The sequence below is a fragment of the Aspergillus sydowii genome (genome assembly GCF_001890705.1).
Source record: "Aspergillus sydowii CBS 593.65 unplaced genomic scaffold ASPSYscaffold_3, whole genome shotgun sequence".
NCBI lineage: Eukaryota > Fungi > Ascomycota > Eurotiomycetes > Eurotiales > Aspergillaceae > Aspergillus > Aspergillus sydowii.
In genome coordinates this window covers 423,741-439,928 of record NW_024467861.1, presented here as the reverse complement: position 1 = coordinate 439,928, position 16,188 = coordinate 423,741, and the positions used below count along the sequence as shown (strand labels likewise).

The window sequence follows — 16,188 nt, the reverse complement described above, 5'->3', positions numbered from 1 at the left end:
CGGTCACGGCTACAGGTAGTCTTGGCTGTGGTTCTTCAAGCTCCTGAAGGTGAAGGTGTATCCAAGCAAATGGGCTAAACTACTAAGAGTCTCAAGCGCAAATAGCATTCCAGTAATCTGCTCGGCCGAAAAGGTCTCATGACGGTAATATCTAGCGATGGTCTAGCCAGCAGCTGGAAGGGCTGATGACGATGACGATGACGATCTGGTGGTGTGAGTGGTGTACCAAACTTCCACTCCCACGTTATAGTAACGGATTCATTTAAGAACGGACTCATAGGAAAATACAGAAAGAAAAATCATCTCTACGTGTAAATAGTAATAAATAATAATACTAGTGACACAATCATGGCCGCAACCACCACCACCCCGGAAAACCTCTACCACATCCTCCTGACAACCTCGCATATGGGCAAAAACCCTAACAACGTCGTCGAGAAGGTGCGCATCCCGGGGACATACACCTCCCTCCTCGCAGCAAAAGCCGCAGCGCACAGCTGTCTCTACGAGGCGGGCTACGAACGGGACTGGTTCGAGCACTACGAGACTAAACCCTCGCTGCTCGAGAAGCACAACGGCACGCCGCATCTGGTCGTCTACGCCACTGCGCCCGATGGGACGGCGTTCCGGGTGCGGATTGATACGACGCCGAATGAGAGGAAACTGACGAGTGACCTCGCGGATGGGAGGATTGGGGTTCCGCTGTATTATGTTGTTCAGGCGGCGGTGGAGTATACAGGGGACGAAGGGGGTGTAGTCCGGGATATCAATGTGCAGGGGACGTATGGGACGTATGAAGAGGCGAGAGGGTTTGCGAGTGCTGCGTTGCTTTCTCCTCGGGATGGGGTTACGAGGGAGAGTTTTGCGGAGTATACTGAGGCTGAGCCTAGTGAGAGGGACTGTGGGTATGGGGATAATGTGATTGTGCATGCGGCGTCAGACTACGGGACGAACTACTTGGTGAGTGTGATCAAGACTCAGGAGCTGGAGTCTGTGAAGATTGCAGAGGCGGCTATGAAAATTGGTTGAGCAGAGTGTATTATATTTGCAAGTATATCATGTTTGTTATTTGGGAGTCAGGTTGTGCCGCTTCCTGAATGTATTATGCGGGTCGTATTTCTTCTTCAGTTCGCGGAGGCGAGGGAGGTTATCCCCAAATATTGCCTCGAGGGGCAGTCTATGGCCTTTATTTTGTTAGTATTCTGTCTCAGGATAGCTGCTCTGGTGGGCTTACCGGCATAGTTTGCATATATCCCTGTTCCATGCTTTGACACATTGTAATCGGGTTTCCTTGAGATGCCTCCCTCATCCCCAATCCGACTCATCAGATCCTCTTGTAGTGACTTTATTCTGTCATCTAGGTCTGCGTCGTTCCATTCAAAGAGGGTGCTGACGTTGTAATAAGGCCCGCGACTCGCAAATGCGGTGGCCTGGTTAGAGACTGCCCTGATCTGCTTGTTCGGTATCAGCTCGAAGAGTAATCTGCTATCCCTTGCTTGTGGATAGTCCCTCAATAGATTGTTGAACTCGTTGTATATTTCCAATACGAAATCATCTTGCAAAGGAAGAGTGATATTCGACCCCCGCAGACTCCTCCGAGGGCTCACGGCTTTCTCTGCTGGATAGGGTACGTCGACCCCAGTCGGACTCTCAGGACGAGGCTGTGTCTCCGCCGTGGCCAGTATACCATTGAGGCTATCGTATGGGAGCATCTCCGTCCCATCCATCACCGACTCCAGTGACAACAACGGCGCAAAGAACTCCCTTGCAGCTTCTTCAGGCCCGTTATAGAACACCACCACCAATATAGAGCACTGCGCCGACTGATTCTGCATCTTGAATCCAAACCAAAAGCCCTGCTTCCCATCGGTCATGGTCTCAAAGTTGTTCGCAAACTTGACAATCGCAGGTAGCTTGTCCGCCTCGAAGAGTAGCGTCCCAGCAAACACAGGATTATCCTGTCTATGCGCTCGGAATCCCAACTCAACAGCAACTCCAAAGCTCTGTCCCGCGCCTCGTATGGCCCAGAATAAGTCCGAATACTCCTCTTCAGACGCCGTCACCACGCTCCCATCAGCTAGGATCATCCGCACCCAGAGCAGATTATCAATCGCCAGTCCATACTGGCCAGTCAACCATCCATACCCCCCTCCCAGCGTCGCCCCAGCAGCCCCAATATGACTGAGTGTGCTCCCAACAACAGCCAGTCCAAACTGCCCAGCCGCAACATCAATATCCTCCCACAGCGCCCCGCCCTGCGCCGTGACAACGCGGGCATGCGGATCTACATGGATCCTGCGCAGCCGGGATAAATCTAGCACAATACCGCCGTGCGAGGTTGAAGCACCACTCGTTGAGTAGCCTCCTCCTTTCACAGTGAAGGGGATCCTGTGATGTGCTGCGAAGCGGACTACTGTTGCTGCTTCTGAGGCTGATGTCACTCGGACCAGCGCGCCCTGGAGTGGTCAGCTTCTCTCCATTAAAAGGTTTGGGGGGGAGGGGGGTTTTTGTTCTTACGACGTCTGTATCGCATGTTTCACTCCATTGCTTGATGCTGTCGCCGTAGCCTTCGCATCCCCATGTTAAGACCTCGGCGTGGGTACCGTCGAGTTCTTTCCTGAGGCTGAGGATGTTAGAGAAGGGGAGAAAGGGCATTTCGTTTCTTGTCCAATTATATCATGTATTTATTTTCTATTTTCCGTTCATGATAAACTAGAAAGAGACTGCGCAGTCTTAAAACCCGAGGAGAGTGTTGACGTTATGTTGGAGATGGCGATATTAATCAATCTGTGGCAAACAGTCTGGGCATCAGATCAGGCCATCCCGGCATGCGCTCTTACTTACCATGGATGCCCCATGGACTCCAATGCTATAGACGCGCAACTTGGGAGCCGAACCTTCGGACGAGCGGCGGAAACTCGGATTCGGCCGACAATGATGGCTTGAATAGAGGCAATCGTAGCAAGCGATGCGGGTGTGATCCACGGCTCGAAGCTTGTATGTGCTTTTGACAAAATGACGTCAGGAAAGAGGAGAGGTTTAACCGTGAAAATTGACAATCACTATAATTGTGACAAGCTTTAAACTATGAAATTCAGCAGGATGCATATTCTGCGGAGAGTAACGCAGACGGGGATCCGGCAAAGGTCGGGATAAAGTCACCATTGTTTCGACTGCTTGTCAATGCCATCAATAGCCTGAAGCCTAACCATTTTACTAGCTTCATTCGAAGTGCAAAGTGTTCTATTCTCTCTCAAAGTAATTAACATACCTTATATCATCAGCCAGTTGTATGCCCATGCTACACAGTAATCACACAGCCGCCACCAAACCCAAATTAAATGGCTCAATGCCTCTATACAACACTGAACATCTGCACCGCGATGTGATATGATGCAATAACTAAACTGCCCTTGGCTGCACAGATAACAAGGACATGGAAAGCAGCGGTTGCGCAAGTCTTCATCTCCATTCCCTGGCCTACGCCTTGCGCCTTAAACTACAAACAAAATCCTTACTCACGGAACACAACGTCGGGGACGGCCAGATGACGACTGTCAGGAAAAGCGGAAAAGCTCCAACTTCAGTGATGGTGGAACAGCTAAGCTCCGATGTCGCACAGCACCTGTGCGACCCGACCGGGCCTATCTGATACTAAGGTGTCATCGTCCAGGTCTATCTGGAGTCTGTGCTGCTGGGCTGGATGTGAGGACATTACTGCTGGTATAGTCTAGTCTACCCTAAGGCCAGGCAGGGAGATCCTGGAAATTTAGAGTATATCTATCGTCTTCCAGCTGCCTGGATGGACTTGGGTAAGGTAAGCCAATGAAAAATGGAGCAAAATACCATTTTGCGACTATCATGTATACCGTAAGGCAAAGATGAATGCCAACGCACGAGCCGTGCCCAATACCGCGAGACTCTGGGATCGGAATCAGAATCGGGATATAATCCGACTGGTGATCTGGGATCCGGGACCTGGGAGCTGGAGACCTCGAGCGACACCGGGAATATTTGGGACCGGGGTAAGTTATTATCCTGGGGATGGGCTTTCCGGCGATCTGTGTGTCCGGGTAATGATTGTAGAATTCCAACTATCTGGGTTAACTATATTGACTTCTGTGGAGTTTCGATCTACGTGGAAACTGGAAACTGGAAATACATTCCCTTGTCTAATAAGAAGGCATTGAAGATGAAATTGCATCGTTAAATGGTGTCATGGAACGCGCTCATTAATTAACTCCGTAGTATGTAAAAATGTGTAAAAATACGCAATGCAATGCACAGCGGCGCAGTCATAACCTCCCGGACAAAAATGAAGCTCCCGAATGTCTACCAATGACATATTCCACCCTCGCTATCGTCTGCAGCCCACGTCCCCGACAGACCAACCACCTGCAGGTGCCCATCAGGATGCTCGCCCAACTTACTCAGCGACACAAACCCTGGTTCCACAGATCCAGTGGTCAGCAATCTCCGCGCCCAGGCGTCGACCGCGGGCTCGCCTGTCTCGTCTCGAGCCTGCTTGAGGAACGGGATTAGTGCGGTGCCGCCTGTGCCACGTAGTTTGCTGCCGTCGGGCTTCTCGTTGCTCCTGGCGGTGGCGAGGTTCAGGGTTGTTGTGGGCCGGCCCCGTGCGTTTTGGGACGGGTTGATTATGTACCGTGAGACCATTTGGATGTGTTTGGTTCTCATTGATCGGAGCATCGACAGGCACGCGTCATACGCCAGAGACAAGGCCTTGTCGGATTTGCGAGCCTCGACGTATTCGCGGATGTTTGCGACGGCGCTGGTGTGTTCCAAGAACCGCCGGTGGGAGCCAGGCATGTAGGAACGCATCTCCTGGATGAAGCCGTGGCGAGGTGCTGCTGGAACCCCTTCTTCCTCAGAAGGAGCAGCACGGGTCTCTCCTGTGGGCCGGTGCTCAATGCCCAAGGCTATGTCGATAAACTGGATCAATGAGCTCTGCGCGTTGCTCCCACCTCCGTACTGACGGTATTCGGGGTTCTTCCCATCATCGTACAGCAGGCCATTGGGGAGACCCGCATCAGCCATGTTCTTGCTCCCTGCTAGATACGGTCTGATGCGGTTGTAGAACACATATGGGTCGCAATGCTCGTACATCCTTTCCAGTAAAGCCCCAATCTCGTCTATCATTTCCGCTAGCGCCTGCAGGCATTTCGTCACGACGAGCGTGTTTCCAACCCGGGCACCGGCGATTGCTTGCAGGACTAATGAGATTGCAGGACCACCGCGGGCTTCGATGGCAACCGAGATGAGGTAGAACCATTGCTCGTCCAACGATCCGGTGAGTGTGTTGATGCACGCTAGGTTATCCAGGTCGCCCAGAGGCTCGTCTGGAAAGATCGGCTTGAAGTTCCAGAGAACTAGGCCTGCGTATGTTGCTACGGGTGGTAGCTCAAGGTGGTCACAAACTTGGAAGAGGGGGGCGGTCAGCTGAGATGGGATTCTCTGGTTTCGTTAGTACAGTTTTCAAGTGATAATGCATGAATTGAATAACACAACATACCTCTGCTGGCATGGGACCAGCCCATACGTAGCCATGAAGAATGAACCCCAAGATAGAGTATGCTCTCCTCCACTCTGGTTCCGTCTGGAGATATGATGTTGAGAGCAAAGGCATAGTATCAACAACTCCGCGTATCCTCCTGCTCAGCAAGAGGCCCTGGATATTTGAGGCAATCCATTCCCACTTGGAGTAGTAGGGATCAGGTAGCTGCTCGAGAGGGGGCTCGGAAGGAAGGAAGCCAGAGTCTGGCGAGACGCCGTAGTCTGCTGGAATAGGGATAGGAGGAAGCATAATGACTGAAAAAATGCGACGCTCGAGAGGGTGATGGGTATCAAACAATCCGGTATAAATATGTCCAAGTCTCACGTGTCTAGATGCTCTAGACGCTGGCTGAAAACAATTGCAGAGGTAAAGAAAGGCCACAGGATCTAAGGATCAAAGGTCACGCCGGCCATCAGCTCCCATAAGCTCTCATTGACAGGGTCTGACGCTGTAAGACAATAGAGGCGGGGGTAAGTGAAAGACCGCCACCCAGCGAGGAGACCCCGGGAGGTTAAATCCAACAGCTCTGGCCGTCTCTGGCCAGAGAGGGAAATGACGCGTGTGGACGGATTTGTCAATCCCGGAGATAAACGGGGTTGAAGACGATCCGCAAGACCCGCGAGAGACAAGAGTTCCCGCGCGGAAATATGTGAGATGCAGGAGGCAGGACGAGCAAAACCGGAGAGAAAAGGCAGCAGGAGCAGAAACCTTGAGGCCCGTTGAGCAGCCAGGGACCGACACCGGCCGGCGACAGGAACCAGAGAGTGGACAACGAGAGATAACGCCGCAGAGAATTCCGCGATGCCGTGGCCGGACACGCGATTCGCTGCAAGATGATCATAATTGATTATTAAAGATGAGCCAGACCATGGAAACAGGCTGGATCGGAGCAGCTACGAGGTCAACCGGGGGCCAAGTGGGCCAAGTTGGAAGGCGAGCACGGGATCATTATTTGCCTCGCGTGGTGTTTTAGAGGGGTGGACGATGGCGATGGAGGGGAGCAAGCCGGGGACGAGATGGGCGAAGGTGCTGGAAAGGAAGGAGAGTTGTACGGGGAAGAAAGGGAGAAATTCAGCCGGTGTTGCATGTTGATAGTAGAGCTATATACCCCATACTTGGCCGTTGAGTCTATAGTCGAGTCTATAGATGCAGGACAGACACCAGCGAGGCGTTGGGTGGAAGCGAGAGGGGTCCGATAAGAGTGGGTGGTAGCGTGAGCGGTAGTGAGTGGTAGCGGGCGTGCTAGAGAATGAGCCGGAAGCAACTCGCCGCAGAGTGTGGGTGCAGATTCACCGGCCGAGAATTAAGCGAGAGTTAGCGTCTCTCGCTCCCACCCACGCCACCCCGTTTGAGTCTCGGTGAGGGTGGGCTGCGGAGCGATCCATGATCGGCTGCCGGAGTTGCTTATGTACATACTACATTGCCACTTAACTAACTAGTTACGACGGAGATATTGGTTCTGCGACTCTAGGTCATGTGATTGTCAATTTATCATTCTGTACATATGTTACAAGATCCAACGCCGCGGAATACACTGTATACCAGTAAACTAATGGCCACTCCACTCAATCGTGTTCAGGTCAATTCCCTCCTGCACCAGCTCCCACAGCGGACTCAGCTCCCGCAGGAAGTCCACTCGCTCCCGCACTGCCTTCAGCACGTAGTCAATCTCGGCCTCCGTCGTGAATCGCCCAATACCAAATCTGATACTGCTGTGGGCACTCTCGTCACTGCTGCCGAGTGCACGGAGAACGTAGCTAGGCTCCAACGAGGCGGACGTACACGCGCTACCTGATGACAACGCAATATCCTTCAGGGCCATCAAAAGGGACTCGCCCTCAACGTACGCAAACGAGACATTGACGCATCCGGGATAGCGGCGTTCGGGGTCACCGTTGAGTGCGGTGTGCTCCATAGCCAGGAGACCATCCGACAGGCGCTTAGCTAGTCGCGTAATGTACTTGGTGTCATACTAAACAGCCAGTCAGTTAAAGGTTCTAGCTCCCACGCTTCTTCAAAACTGAATCAAATCTCGACTCATCACCCCTGCTACATTCTTCAAGGGCCACAGGACACGCAGAGCGTGTAGCTACCCCAGTAACCTCTCAAAAAAGACATAATAAAGCACATAATCTTCGTCGCAGAAACATAAACATATCAAAGAAAAGGCAAGCTTACCTCCATATCCTGAGCAGCAACACGGCAGGCCTCACCGAATCCAACAACCAAGTGAGGAGCGAGCGTACCACTACGCAGACCACGCTCCTGTCCACCACCGGAGATGATAGGCTCGAGACGGACTCTTGGTCGGCGACGGACGAAGCACGCACCAATGCCCTTGGGACCGTAGATCTTGTGACTCGAGATGGATAGCAGGTCGATGTTCATCTTGTTGACGTCAAGCGGAATCTTGCCGACAGCCTGGGCGGCATCGGTGTGGAAGAAGACCTTCTTCGAGCGGCAAAGCTTTCCAATCTCCTCCAGCGGCTGGACGACACCGATCTCGTTGTTGACAGCCATGATACTGACAAGAGCAGTGTCTGGGCGCAGAGCGGCCTCCAGGTCTTCGATCTTGATGAGACCGTTGTTCTGGACAGGCAGATACGTGACATCGAAGCCCTCATCCTGAAGATGTCGGCAGCTGTCAAGGACACACTTGTGCTCTGTCTGAGTCGTAATGATGTGCTTCTTCTTTCCGGACCGGCCAAAGAACCGAGCCACACCCTTGATACTCATGTTATTACTCTCCGTAGCCCCACTCGTAAACACTATCTCCTTGGCATCAGCACCTATCAGGTTGGCGATATATCCACGAGCCTGCTCAACAGCCTTCTCCGACTCCCAACCGTAGGCGTGCGTCCGTGAGTGCGGGTTTCCATAAATTCCGGTAAGATAGGGGAGCATTGCGTCAAGAACACGAGGGTCGGTCGGCGTAGTAGCTTGCGCATCGAGATAGATCGGTCGCGTTCCCTGGTCCATTATCGTAGCCTGTCCGAGGATCCCCGCGGCCGGGCTCATGGCAGCATCTCCGGAGACACCAGAGGCCGGAAGATCGGCGCTGCCTGGCGCAAGGCCAGTCTTCTTAACAAAGTCCTTCTGTTCCTGCTTGATGGCGGTGTCGACCGAGACCTGGGCATTTCCAGCCTTGGTTTCGGTGACATAGGTCCTGTAGGCAGGGGTGGCGAGCGCCCGCCGGGAAAGCAGGTGCTGTGCTGGCAGCCGGCGCGCATAGGCTCGAGATGCCTGTCTCAAGGCGAAAGGAGCCACGCTAGACATTATGGATAGCAATTTACAGCCTCAACATAAAATGATCCAGCTAGTGTTGTGATGGTGGATGATGGCAATATGCCCGATGTTTGTTAGAGAGGAACTGATGGTGACGTGCGAAAAAAGTCGGGGAGTTATATCATTGCCAAGCCGCTATTCCTTATCGGGTTTATATCCGACCGGGGTCGGGGATCGGACATCCGGGGCTCTTTCTATAGCAGTAGATAATTAGGCAATCATATCTGGAGCAGCTCCAACTCTTATAAGGTTAAGACCCAAGAGAATGGAACAGGGGAACTGTTTCTTCTATCTGTGGCCAAGGCAAGCCCTCCCAGCAATTTTCATGCCAGTTCCAAAGCCACCGTCATCGGCAACTATCGACTACTACCAGCGCGCCATCCTCTGATTATTTCGAAAGTATCCTTCAATGAGGTTCTTAAAATATGTTTTGTTAGCCTCCCACTAGTTGCTTGTTAGATTGTCGGCAAGTTTCCCTGTACCGCAGAAGCGTTTCGGTGGGTAAGATATAGACACCTGTACTAGGTATTGAATAGTATACCGAAAAAGCCCGCACGCACTCTGTTCAAATTGGTCCTTAATCCGTAGTATCTACGAGTATCAGAAGTAAATTAGTAGTACGTATGTTGATAAGGTATTCGATACTGTCTATTCTCGATTTCGTTGTGATTTTATACGCTTCTACCTGATATATATAGTATCCTGACTGCCTCACTACAGTATTAGCACCGGCAATACACCTAAAAAACCGGGCAAGCACGACAATAAATACAGTTGTATACTTACTATGCCTGTCACCAAGACAATATCAGGCCACCGGCAGCTTTAATTCAACTGTTGCTCTTGCCCTTGTTCGCTTGTTCCGAGTCCGCGGGACGCTCCTGCTATTAAAGCCGGATTTACCCATCCCAAATTGAGAAGGCGCGTCCAATCGGTCCGACAGTTGCGCTTGCCCACCTGGAGTACCTACGTGCTTGCGGCTGGTTCAACCCTCGTGGAAGGATGAAAATGCAGAAATAAATTGGCTGGCACCTAGACACTAAGGCCGATTGATCAAGTCAGAAATCAAGAGACGGGCCGTGTCGGCAATCGCCTATGTCGGAGCTCTAATCGCGGCGGTATTTAATCTAAGAAGGTGCATAGGTCCATAGGAACTCAGGCTACTGGGCATGCATGCTTATGGAATTCCACCACAGCCCTTGATAACATGATTACTGCTGTCTTGGAACTCATGGCCCGGACCGGAGTAAAGTCATGGCAGCCCACAGGATGACGCCTCATAATACGAGGGACCTCAAGCTCATCACTCTGTCGGTGAACAACAACCACCATCAGAGCCATCAACATGAATTTGTTGTTCAAGGGACTGTACAGAGTAGGATTGTAGAGTGGAACTGGAGTGTCCCCTGGCCAGTCACGGGCCGTCACGGGCCATGGCACAGCCACGATTTCGGCCCTATTATGTCATAGACAGCTCAGCCACAGCCAAACAGTCTTAACTGTGAGCGTCAGCGTTCGTGAAAGTCAAGGCACCAGCAAACCAGCCAATTCCCACGTTCTCCCCACTTACTCCCTCAGCCCTGTTTCTCGTTCCCTTCTCCCGCCCTTGCTTTCTTGTTATCCCCCTCAAACCACCCCTTTTACCCCATACCTAGCGATTCCGCTGCCTCCCGAAACACCCAGTGTCCGAGATGAGTTTAAAGGGTTTCCAGAAGAGCATTGCCCGCGCCCCGCAAAACTTCAAGGCCAAGTTCAACATCGGCGAGCACACCCAGGACGCGGTCTACTCCGATGCAGAACGCCGATTTCAGGAACTCGAGAAGGAGACCAAGAAACTCCACGATGAGTCGAAGAAGTACTTCGACGCCGTGAATGGTAAGTTGCTCTCCACGGACGACCCCCGCCTTAACCGGTCTAACACCTACCCCGCTTAGGCATGTTGGACCACCAGATCGAATTCTCCAAGGCCATGACAGAGTTATATAAACCCATTTCTGGCCGTGCCTCCGACCCAAGCACATATGCGATTGAAGGAAACCCCGAGGGGATTCGGGCCTGCGAGGAATATGAAGCAATCGTGCAGGACTTGAAGGAATCACTAGCGCCTGAGCTGGAGATGATTGAGTCTCGCGTCGTCAGCCCTGCGCAGCAGCTCTTGGAAGTGATCAAGGCGATTCGCAAGGTTGGCGTTAAGCGAGACCATAAAAAGCTGGACTACGACCGTCATCGTGCCACGCTCAAGAAGCTTCAAGATAAGAAGGACAAGTCGCTGAAGGATGAGAAAGCTCTTTATAAGGCTGAGGGTGATGTGGAGCAAGCTACATCAGAATTCAACGGCTATAACGATCTGCTCAAGGAAGAGCTGCCCAAACTGTTCCAGCTCGAGGCTGAATTCATCCGACCGCTGTTTCAATCCTTCTACTACATGCAGCTGAACGTCTTCTACACATTGCACGACAAGATGCAAGGTATTAACATTGGCTATTTCGACTTAACGCGGGATATTGAGGAGGCATACGAGGAGAAGCGCGGGGACGTCAAGGAGAAGGCGGAAGAGCTCACTATTGTCCACTACAAGACGACAGGCGGTCGCCGCCCGGGAGCAGGCTCGAAGCTGAGTATCAAGGACAAACTGGCTGCTGAGAAGGGCCGCTATGGATCAAAGGCCAGCGACCCCGATGTTGTCGAGAATCCACCACCTCCCTACTCCCCCGGCTCCTCCAGTGGGGGTGCCCTTGCCGCTGCCGCAGCCAAAAAGCCAGCACCCCCACCCCCGAAGCCTAAGCCTTCTCGCTTCAGCGCGCCCGTCGAGACGGTTACAGCACTGTACGATTACGAAGCACAGGCTCACGGTGACTTGAGCTTCACTGCCGGTGATGTCATCGAAATCGTACAACGGACGGACAACACGAACGAGTGGTGGACGGGCCGTGTCGACGGGCGAGAAGGACAGTTCCCAGGTAAGATACTCGCTTTAGACTATTACAACATTATACTAACGTGTTGCAGCGAACTACGTCCAGTTGAACTAGTATATGAGGTCGAAGTTAATATACGGCTGTTCTAATTCTATTCTCTGCAAATTTCATACCTGTCTTCGGAGCTAGAGTCTCACCGGGGCCCGCATAAAGAATTGTCGTTTGTTGGCCCTTTTGCTTACACCGCAGCGCTCATGGCATTAACATCGTGTATATATAATATCTTGATTTTCAGTAATTGAAATACGGCAGCAACCGCACTCTGTCAGCGAGTTACTCTCCATATTCATGAAGGCTTGGGGAATGTCCTTCCATAAAATTTAAGGTGATATCCTACCAGGAACTTCACTGCAGAGGACTCTAACGCTCTGTACTTTTATATATATTTAAGGATTGTGCAATAAGCCCTCTTTGCGCGGTCTTCTATTAGATCAAGTAAATAATACGAAGTTTAACAGATGAAACTATAGCGTAGTCTACATATTCTGGACGCAAGGATGGCTGGAATAGCTTTAAATAGCTGTTCTTTTCAATAGTATAAAAGAGAAGAGTGCAGTGCTTCACCAGAAGTAGAGCCCCACCAGGTCTCCATTCAATGATCTCATCTGTATAAATACCCCAACTCCAACTCCGACTCTTGCTCTCACTTAACTTGCACAACCCCTCTATTTCTGATACTTATTTCGTACTATCAATAAAAGTAACCATGGCTGCCCTCAAGGGTCTTCGTTCCACCTACCGAATGAACTCGGGCCATGAAATTCCTATCCTAGGATATGGTGTAAGCAATCCGCCACAACAAGAGCCAGCAGGTTCACTAACAGCAGCCAGGTCTATATGATGTAAATCTCCCAGCCTATCGAATCTAGAGACTCGAAATAATTAGGTGTCTTCCAGTCCAGCGTCCAAAACAGAGCAGACCACCCGAGAGGCTCTGCGCATCGGATATCGCCATGTACGATCCCCGTTTCCCATCGCTCAATTGACCTAACCAATTCAAACAGGTCGACTCCGCAATTATGTATCGCAACGAAAAGCCTTGCGGGCGTGCAATGGCTGCCTCCGGCATCGACCGATCTGAGATCTTCTTCACTACTAAGATCCCCCCGGAGTCAATGGGGTACAATGGAACCAAGCGGGCAATCGAGTCGAGCCTGAGAACTGCAGAGCAGGAATACTTTGACCTGTGAGTTGATCTCCGATAATCTTCCCCCCTCCCTAAATCCTACAGCTTTCCCAGGTGTGACTAACTATGTGATTTCTTTTGTGTTATGTAGAGTCCTCCTCCACGCCCCCTACGGTGGAAAAGAAGCCCGACTCGGCTCGTGGAAAGCCCTCGTTGAAGCTCAGAAAGCTGGAAAGACAAAATCCATCGGCGTCTCGAACTACGGCATCCACCACCTCGACGAACTAGAGGCGTACATCAAGTCCAGCGGCGACGGGAGCAAGATCGATGTCGGGCAGTACGAGATACACCCTTGGTGTGACCGGTCGGGAATCATCGAGTGGCTCCAGAAGCGCAATATCATTGTCGAGGCGTATTCGCCTTTGGCGCATGGTGAGAGGATGAAGGAGCCGCTGTTGGCGAAGCTGGGGCAGAAGTATGGCAAGTCGCCAGCGCAGATTATGATTCGGTGGGGGTTGCAGAAGGTTAGTTCTACCCGTTTTGCTTTTTCCGCTCTATCAGATCTACCTTCGCTCTGGTGGTAGAGTGTAGACTTGATTGGAATTAACTGGTTTCAGGGCCTTGTACCACTTCCCAAATCCGTCACGCCCAATCGCATCCAGGAGAATGCGGAGGTGTTTGATTTCGAACTGTCGGATGAGGACATGAAGACTCTGCATACAGGAGAGTATTCGCCGACGGACTGGGATCCTACTCTTGACTATGACTAGATGGGTGGGTGTAGATAGCTTGTGCTGCCGTGATAAGAGAATTGAGATAGAGTAGAAGATCGGCCCCCGCGCTGCTTAGCAATCGATCCTTTTGACATCTGCAACCCCACCATCACCACCACCTGCCAACTGCAATCTCGCCCTCTCCTCCCTCCTGAACAGGGGAACTCTGGAAAGCGAAAATAGATATTTTGCATTCTCAAGCCTGCTCTGATCAGCGACCATGAAGTTAATCCTTTCCACCTCGTGCGTTATCCCCGCCATCCCTGCCTCGCCGCCACCCCGACACCCACCCTCGAACAAGCACAATCGCACGTCATGAAGAACTAACAGAAATCTTTTACCAGGAATATAATGACCTCTGGCGGTCCCTCCGTCATCCGCCAACCATCAACATTCAAATCCAACGTCGAACTGATCAATTCCCTCCGCGCAAACTTCCAAGCCGCACAGCAATCCACCGCAGCCGCAAGCAACGGGACTTCAACGGAACGCTACGCCTCATGGACAAGAAAGGACGACGACGCACTATACATCCCCGCCGTGGACTTTTCGCAGCGCGGCCTCGCCGAGGAACGCCCCCAGTACGATATCACCGTCAAACTCTTCTATCTCCCCGGCATCCCCGTCTCACGCCGATGCGCGCACACGAAGCAGGCGATCGATCTCGTGCTAAAGGAGTTGCAGGTCGACTCGATTGATCTGCTGATTGTTTCGTTTCCCGGGATTCTCTTCGATGCGGAAGATGATAGCGAGGAAGAAGAGGAGGTTAGTTCCGTTGATGACGGGAGCGAAGAACAGTCCGACGACTTCGATAGCCTGGTGCAGACATGGCGCAGTCTAGAGACTCTCTATGACCAGGGGAAGATCTCGCAGTTGGGCGTTGCGGAGTTCGGCAGTGAGCGGTTGGCGAAGTTCCTGGAACACACGCGGGTCAAGCCGTCTGTGGACCAGATCAATTTGAAAGACTGCTGCGTTGTGCCGAAGAGTCTGATTCTGTATGCAAAGCAGGAGAAGATTGATTTGCTGACGCATAATGATTGTAATGATATCTTGCCTGTGGGGACAACGAGAGAGCTGCTGGGGCCTGGCGAGCGTGGGGCGGGGATTCTGGCATCGACGCCGGATGCGCAGGATGGTGTGCAGGGGGATATTGAAACGCAGTGGGTGGTGAAGTATACGGCTGTGGTGAAGGACCGGGGTGTTGTTGAGAACAAGGGTTATTTTGCACTTGCAGATGTCGGGAGCTGTGTTGAACCCACACTTTGATTTTGACAACCTTGGTCATCTACAACTTTTGTTTATTCGCATGTAAAAGCGTGGCGTTTGTGCTTTGGATTGCAATGCATCTTGTTTCAGCCTATATAGGCCGTTGTTGAACTTAGGTAGACTACCCAATCATACTCCGTTTCCTCCCTCTCATTCGTACATCTTCTAGCCTCTTCAGCGCCGATACGGCGCCCCTATGACTCTCCTTATACCCAACGAGAACCTCGTCAAAGAATCTCTCCGTCCGGGGATGCGAACTCCCAAACGCCCTCTCAAGGACATACAAGTCCACCGCCCGATCCTCATCAGCTGAACTTTGACTCGCCAATCCAAAATCAATCATCACAACCTCCCCCTCCATAGACGGTGAGCCCTCTCCGTCATCCTGTACTGGACCCCCCACGGGCCTCAACATGAGATTGCTCGTCGTCAAATCCCCATGTATAACCCCGGCCTTATGCAACCCTCCAACCGTAGCACCAATTCTCCTCATAAGCCCGCGAACCTTCTTCTCTTCGTCTGCATTCACCACCTGGCCCAGTTCCTTATTCTCTCTCCTTTCAAGTCCCTTAATGTACCCCTCCCATTGATCCAAAGCCGCCCTCACAACGCCGCCCTCAACCCATTCCATAACCAACCAGCTCCCTCCGCCGGCGCCCTCCCAATCCATTCCCAGCAGCGCGGGGACGCTAACCCCTTCCTTCACTAGTTTCTGTAAGCATCGCGCCTCCTGTAGGATTCTGGCGCGGGTCAACCGTCGGTCCAAGATCGGGTGTCGGTAGGGTTTTGACGGGCGGATCTTGAGCGCAACGGCTGTGGCGGGGTCTAAGAAGGTGGTTTTGTATAGGTGCGCTTCGGCGCCTTGATAAATCGGTGTCAACGGAGTTGAGGGTTCTGCTTCTGCTTCTGAAGTGGTGGTGGTGGTGGTGAGGATTGTGCTGAATGGTGGGGGTGGGTGGTTCGTTCCTGGCATTGTGGACCGTTTCGGGCGCTGGGGCTCGGTTGCTTCGGTTTTTATATGTTTTGGCTTTGATTGTGGTATTTCGGAGGGTTCGGTTTTGTGTTTGGGCATCTGGTTTGGCTCCGGGTCGCTTGGTGAGGTTGTGGTTTGAGGTTGAAGTTGAGAGAAGAATGTAGGAGAAGAAGAATGTAGGAGGGGAAGAAGCTCTGATAAATTTGTGGTGGGGA

General features: G+C 52.0%; 8 protein-coding genes across 8 annotated transcripts; 4 read left to right on the top strand and 4 right to left on the bottom strand.

The window, feature by feature from the left end:
* The first annotated feature begins 313 nt into the window (after nucleotides 1-313).
* On the top strand, nucleotides 314-1,178 carry ASPSYDRAFT_42219 (uncharacterized protein). Its single transcript, XM_040846431.1, has one exon. It carries the CDS (start codon nucleotides 349-351, stop codon nucleotides 1,027-1,029), a length of 681 nt encoding a protein of 226 aa, XP_040704282.1. The 5' UTR covers nucleotides 314-348; the 3' UTR covers nucleotides 1,030-1,178.
* On the bottom strand, nucleotides 1,024-2,856 carry ASPSYDRAFT_42218 (FAD-binding oxidoreductase). The gene is made up of 3 exons (XM_040846430.1): nucleotides 2,518-2,856; nucleotides 1,235-2,456; nucleotides 1,024-1,184 (listed from the first exon to the last, which is right to left on the bottom strand). The coding sequence occupies exons 1-3, from the start codon at nucleotides 2,653-2,655 to the stop codon at nucleotides 1,066-1,068; spliced, it is 1,479 nt and encodes a 492-aa protein (XP_040704281.1). The 5' UTR covers nucleotides 2,656-2,856; the 3' UTR covers nucleotides 1,024-1,065.
* A 1,476-nt stretch (nucleotides 2,857-4,332) lies between these two features.
* On the bottom strand, nucleotides 4,333-5,821 carry ASPSYDRAFT_56042 (indoleamine 2,3-dioxygenase; the record flags this gene model as incomplete). Its single annotated transcript, XM_040849142.1, has 2 exons — nucleotides 4,333-5,472; nucleotides 5,531-5,821. 2 exons carry the CDS (start codon nucleotides 5,819-5,821, stop codon nucleotides 4,333-4,335), a joined length of 1,431 nt encoding a protein of 476 aa, XP_040704280.1.
* A 1,179-nt stretch (nucleotides 5,822-7,000) lies between these two features.
* Nucleotides 7,001-8,933, bottom strand: ASPSYDRAFT_42216 (IscS subfamily cysteine desulfurase). Its single transcript, XM_040846429.1, has 2 exons — nucleotides 7,751-8,933; nucleotides 7,001-7,544 (listed from the first exon to the last, which is right to left on the bottom strand). Exons 1-2 carry the CDS (start codon nucleotides 8,846-8,848, stop codon nucleotides 7,122-7,124), a joined length of 1,521 nt encoding a protein of 506 aa, XP_040704279.1. The 5' UTR covers nucleotides 8,849-8,933; the 3' UTR covers nucleotides 7,001-7,121.
* Nucleotides 8,934-10,388: 1,455 nt separating this feature from the next.
* On the top strand, nucleotides 10,389-12,291 carry ASPSYDRAFT_173123 (amphiphysin). The gene is made up of 3 exons (XM_040843433.1): nucleotides 10,389-10,732; nucleotides 10,792-11,817; nucleotides 11,867-12,291. Exons 1-3 carry the CDS (start codon nucleotides 10,549-10,551, stop codon nucleotides 11,887-11,889), a joined length of 1,233 nt encoding a protein of 410 aa, XP_040704278.1. The 5' UTR covers nucleotides 10,389-10,548; the 3' UTR covers nucleotides 11,890-12,291.
* A 250-nt stretch (nucleotides 12,292-12,541) lies between these two features.
* Nucleotides 12,542-13,731, top strand: ASPSYDRAFT_87058 (aldo/keto reductase family protein; the record flags this gene model as incomplete). Its single annotated transcript, XM_040851771.1, has 6 exons — nucleotides 12,542-12,616; nucleotides 12,667-12,677; nucleotides 12,733-12,790; nucleotides 12,840-13,021; nucleotides 13,113-13,485; nucleotides 13,579-13,731. 6 exons carry the CDS (start codon nucleotides 12,542-12,544, stop codon nucleotides 13,729-13,731), a joined length of 852 nt encoding a protein of 283 aa, XP_040704277.1.
* Nucleotides 13,732-13,811: 80 nt separating this feature from the next.
* ASPSYDRAFT_736673 (putative gamma-cysteine synthetase regulatory subunit) lies at nucleotides 13,812-15,171 on the top strand. Its single transcript, XM_040850720.1, has 2 exons — nucleotides 13,812-13,977; nucleotides 14,079-15,171. Exons 1-2 carry the CDS (start codon nucleotides 13,955-13,957, stop codon nucleotides 14,998-15,000), a joined length of 945 nt encoding a protein of 314 aa, XP_040704276.1. The 5' UTR covers nucleotides 13,812-13,954; the 3' UTR covers nucleotides 15,001-15,171.
* On the bottom strand, nucleotides 15,122-15,973 carry bud32 (serine/threonine protein kinase BUD32; the record flags this gene model as incomplete). Its single annotated transcript, XM_040841657.1, has 1 exon — nucleotides 15,122-15,973. The coding sequence occupies one exon, from the start codon at nucleotides 15,971-15,973 to the stop codon at nucleotides 15,122-15,124; it is 852 nt and encodes a 283-aa protein (XP_040704275.1).
* Nucleotides 15,974-16,188: the final 215 nt, after the last annotated feature.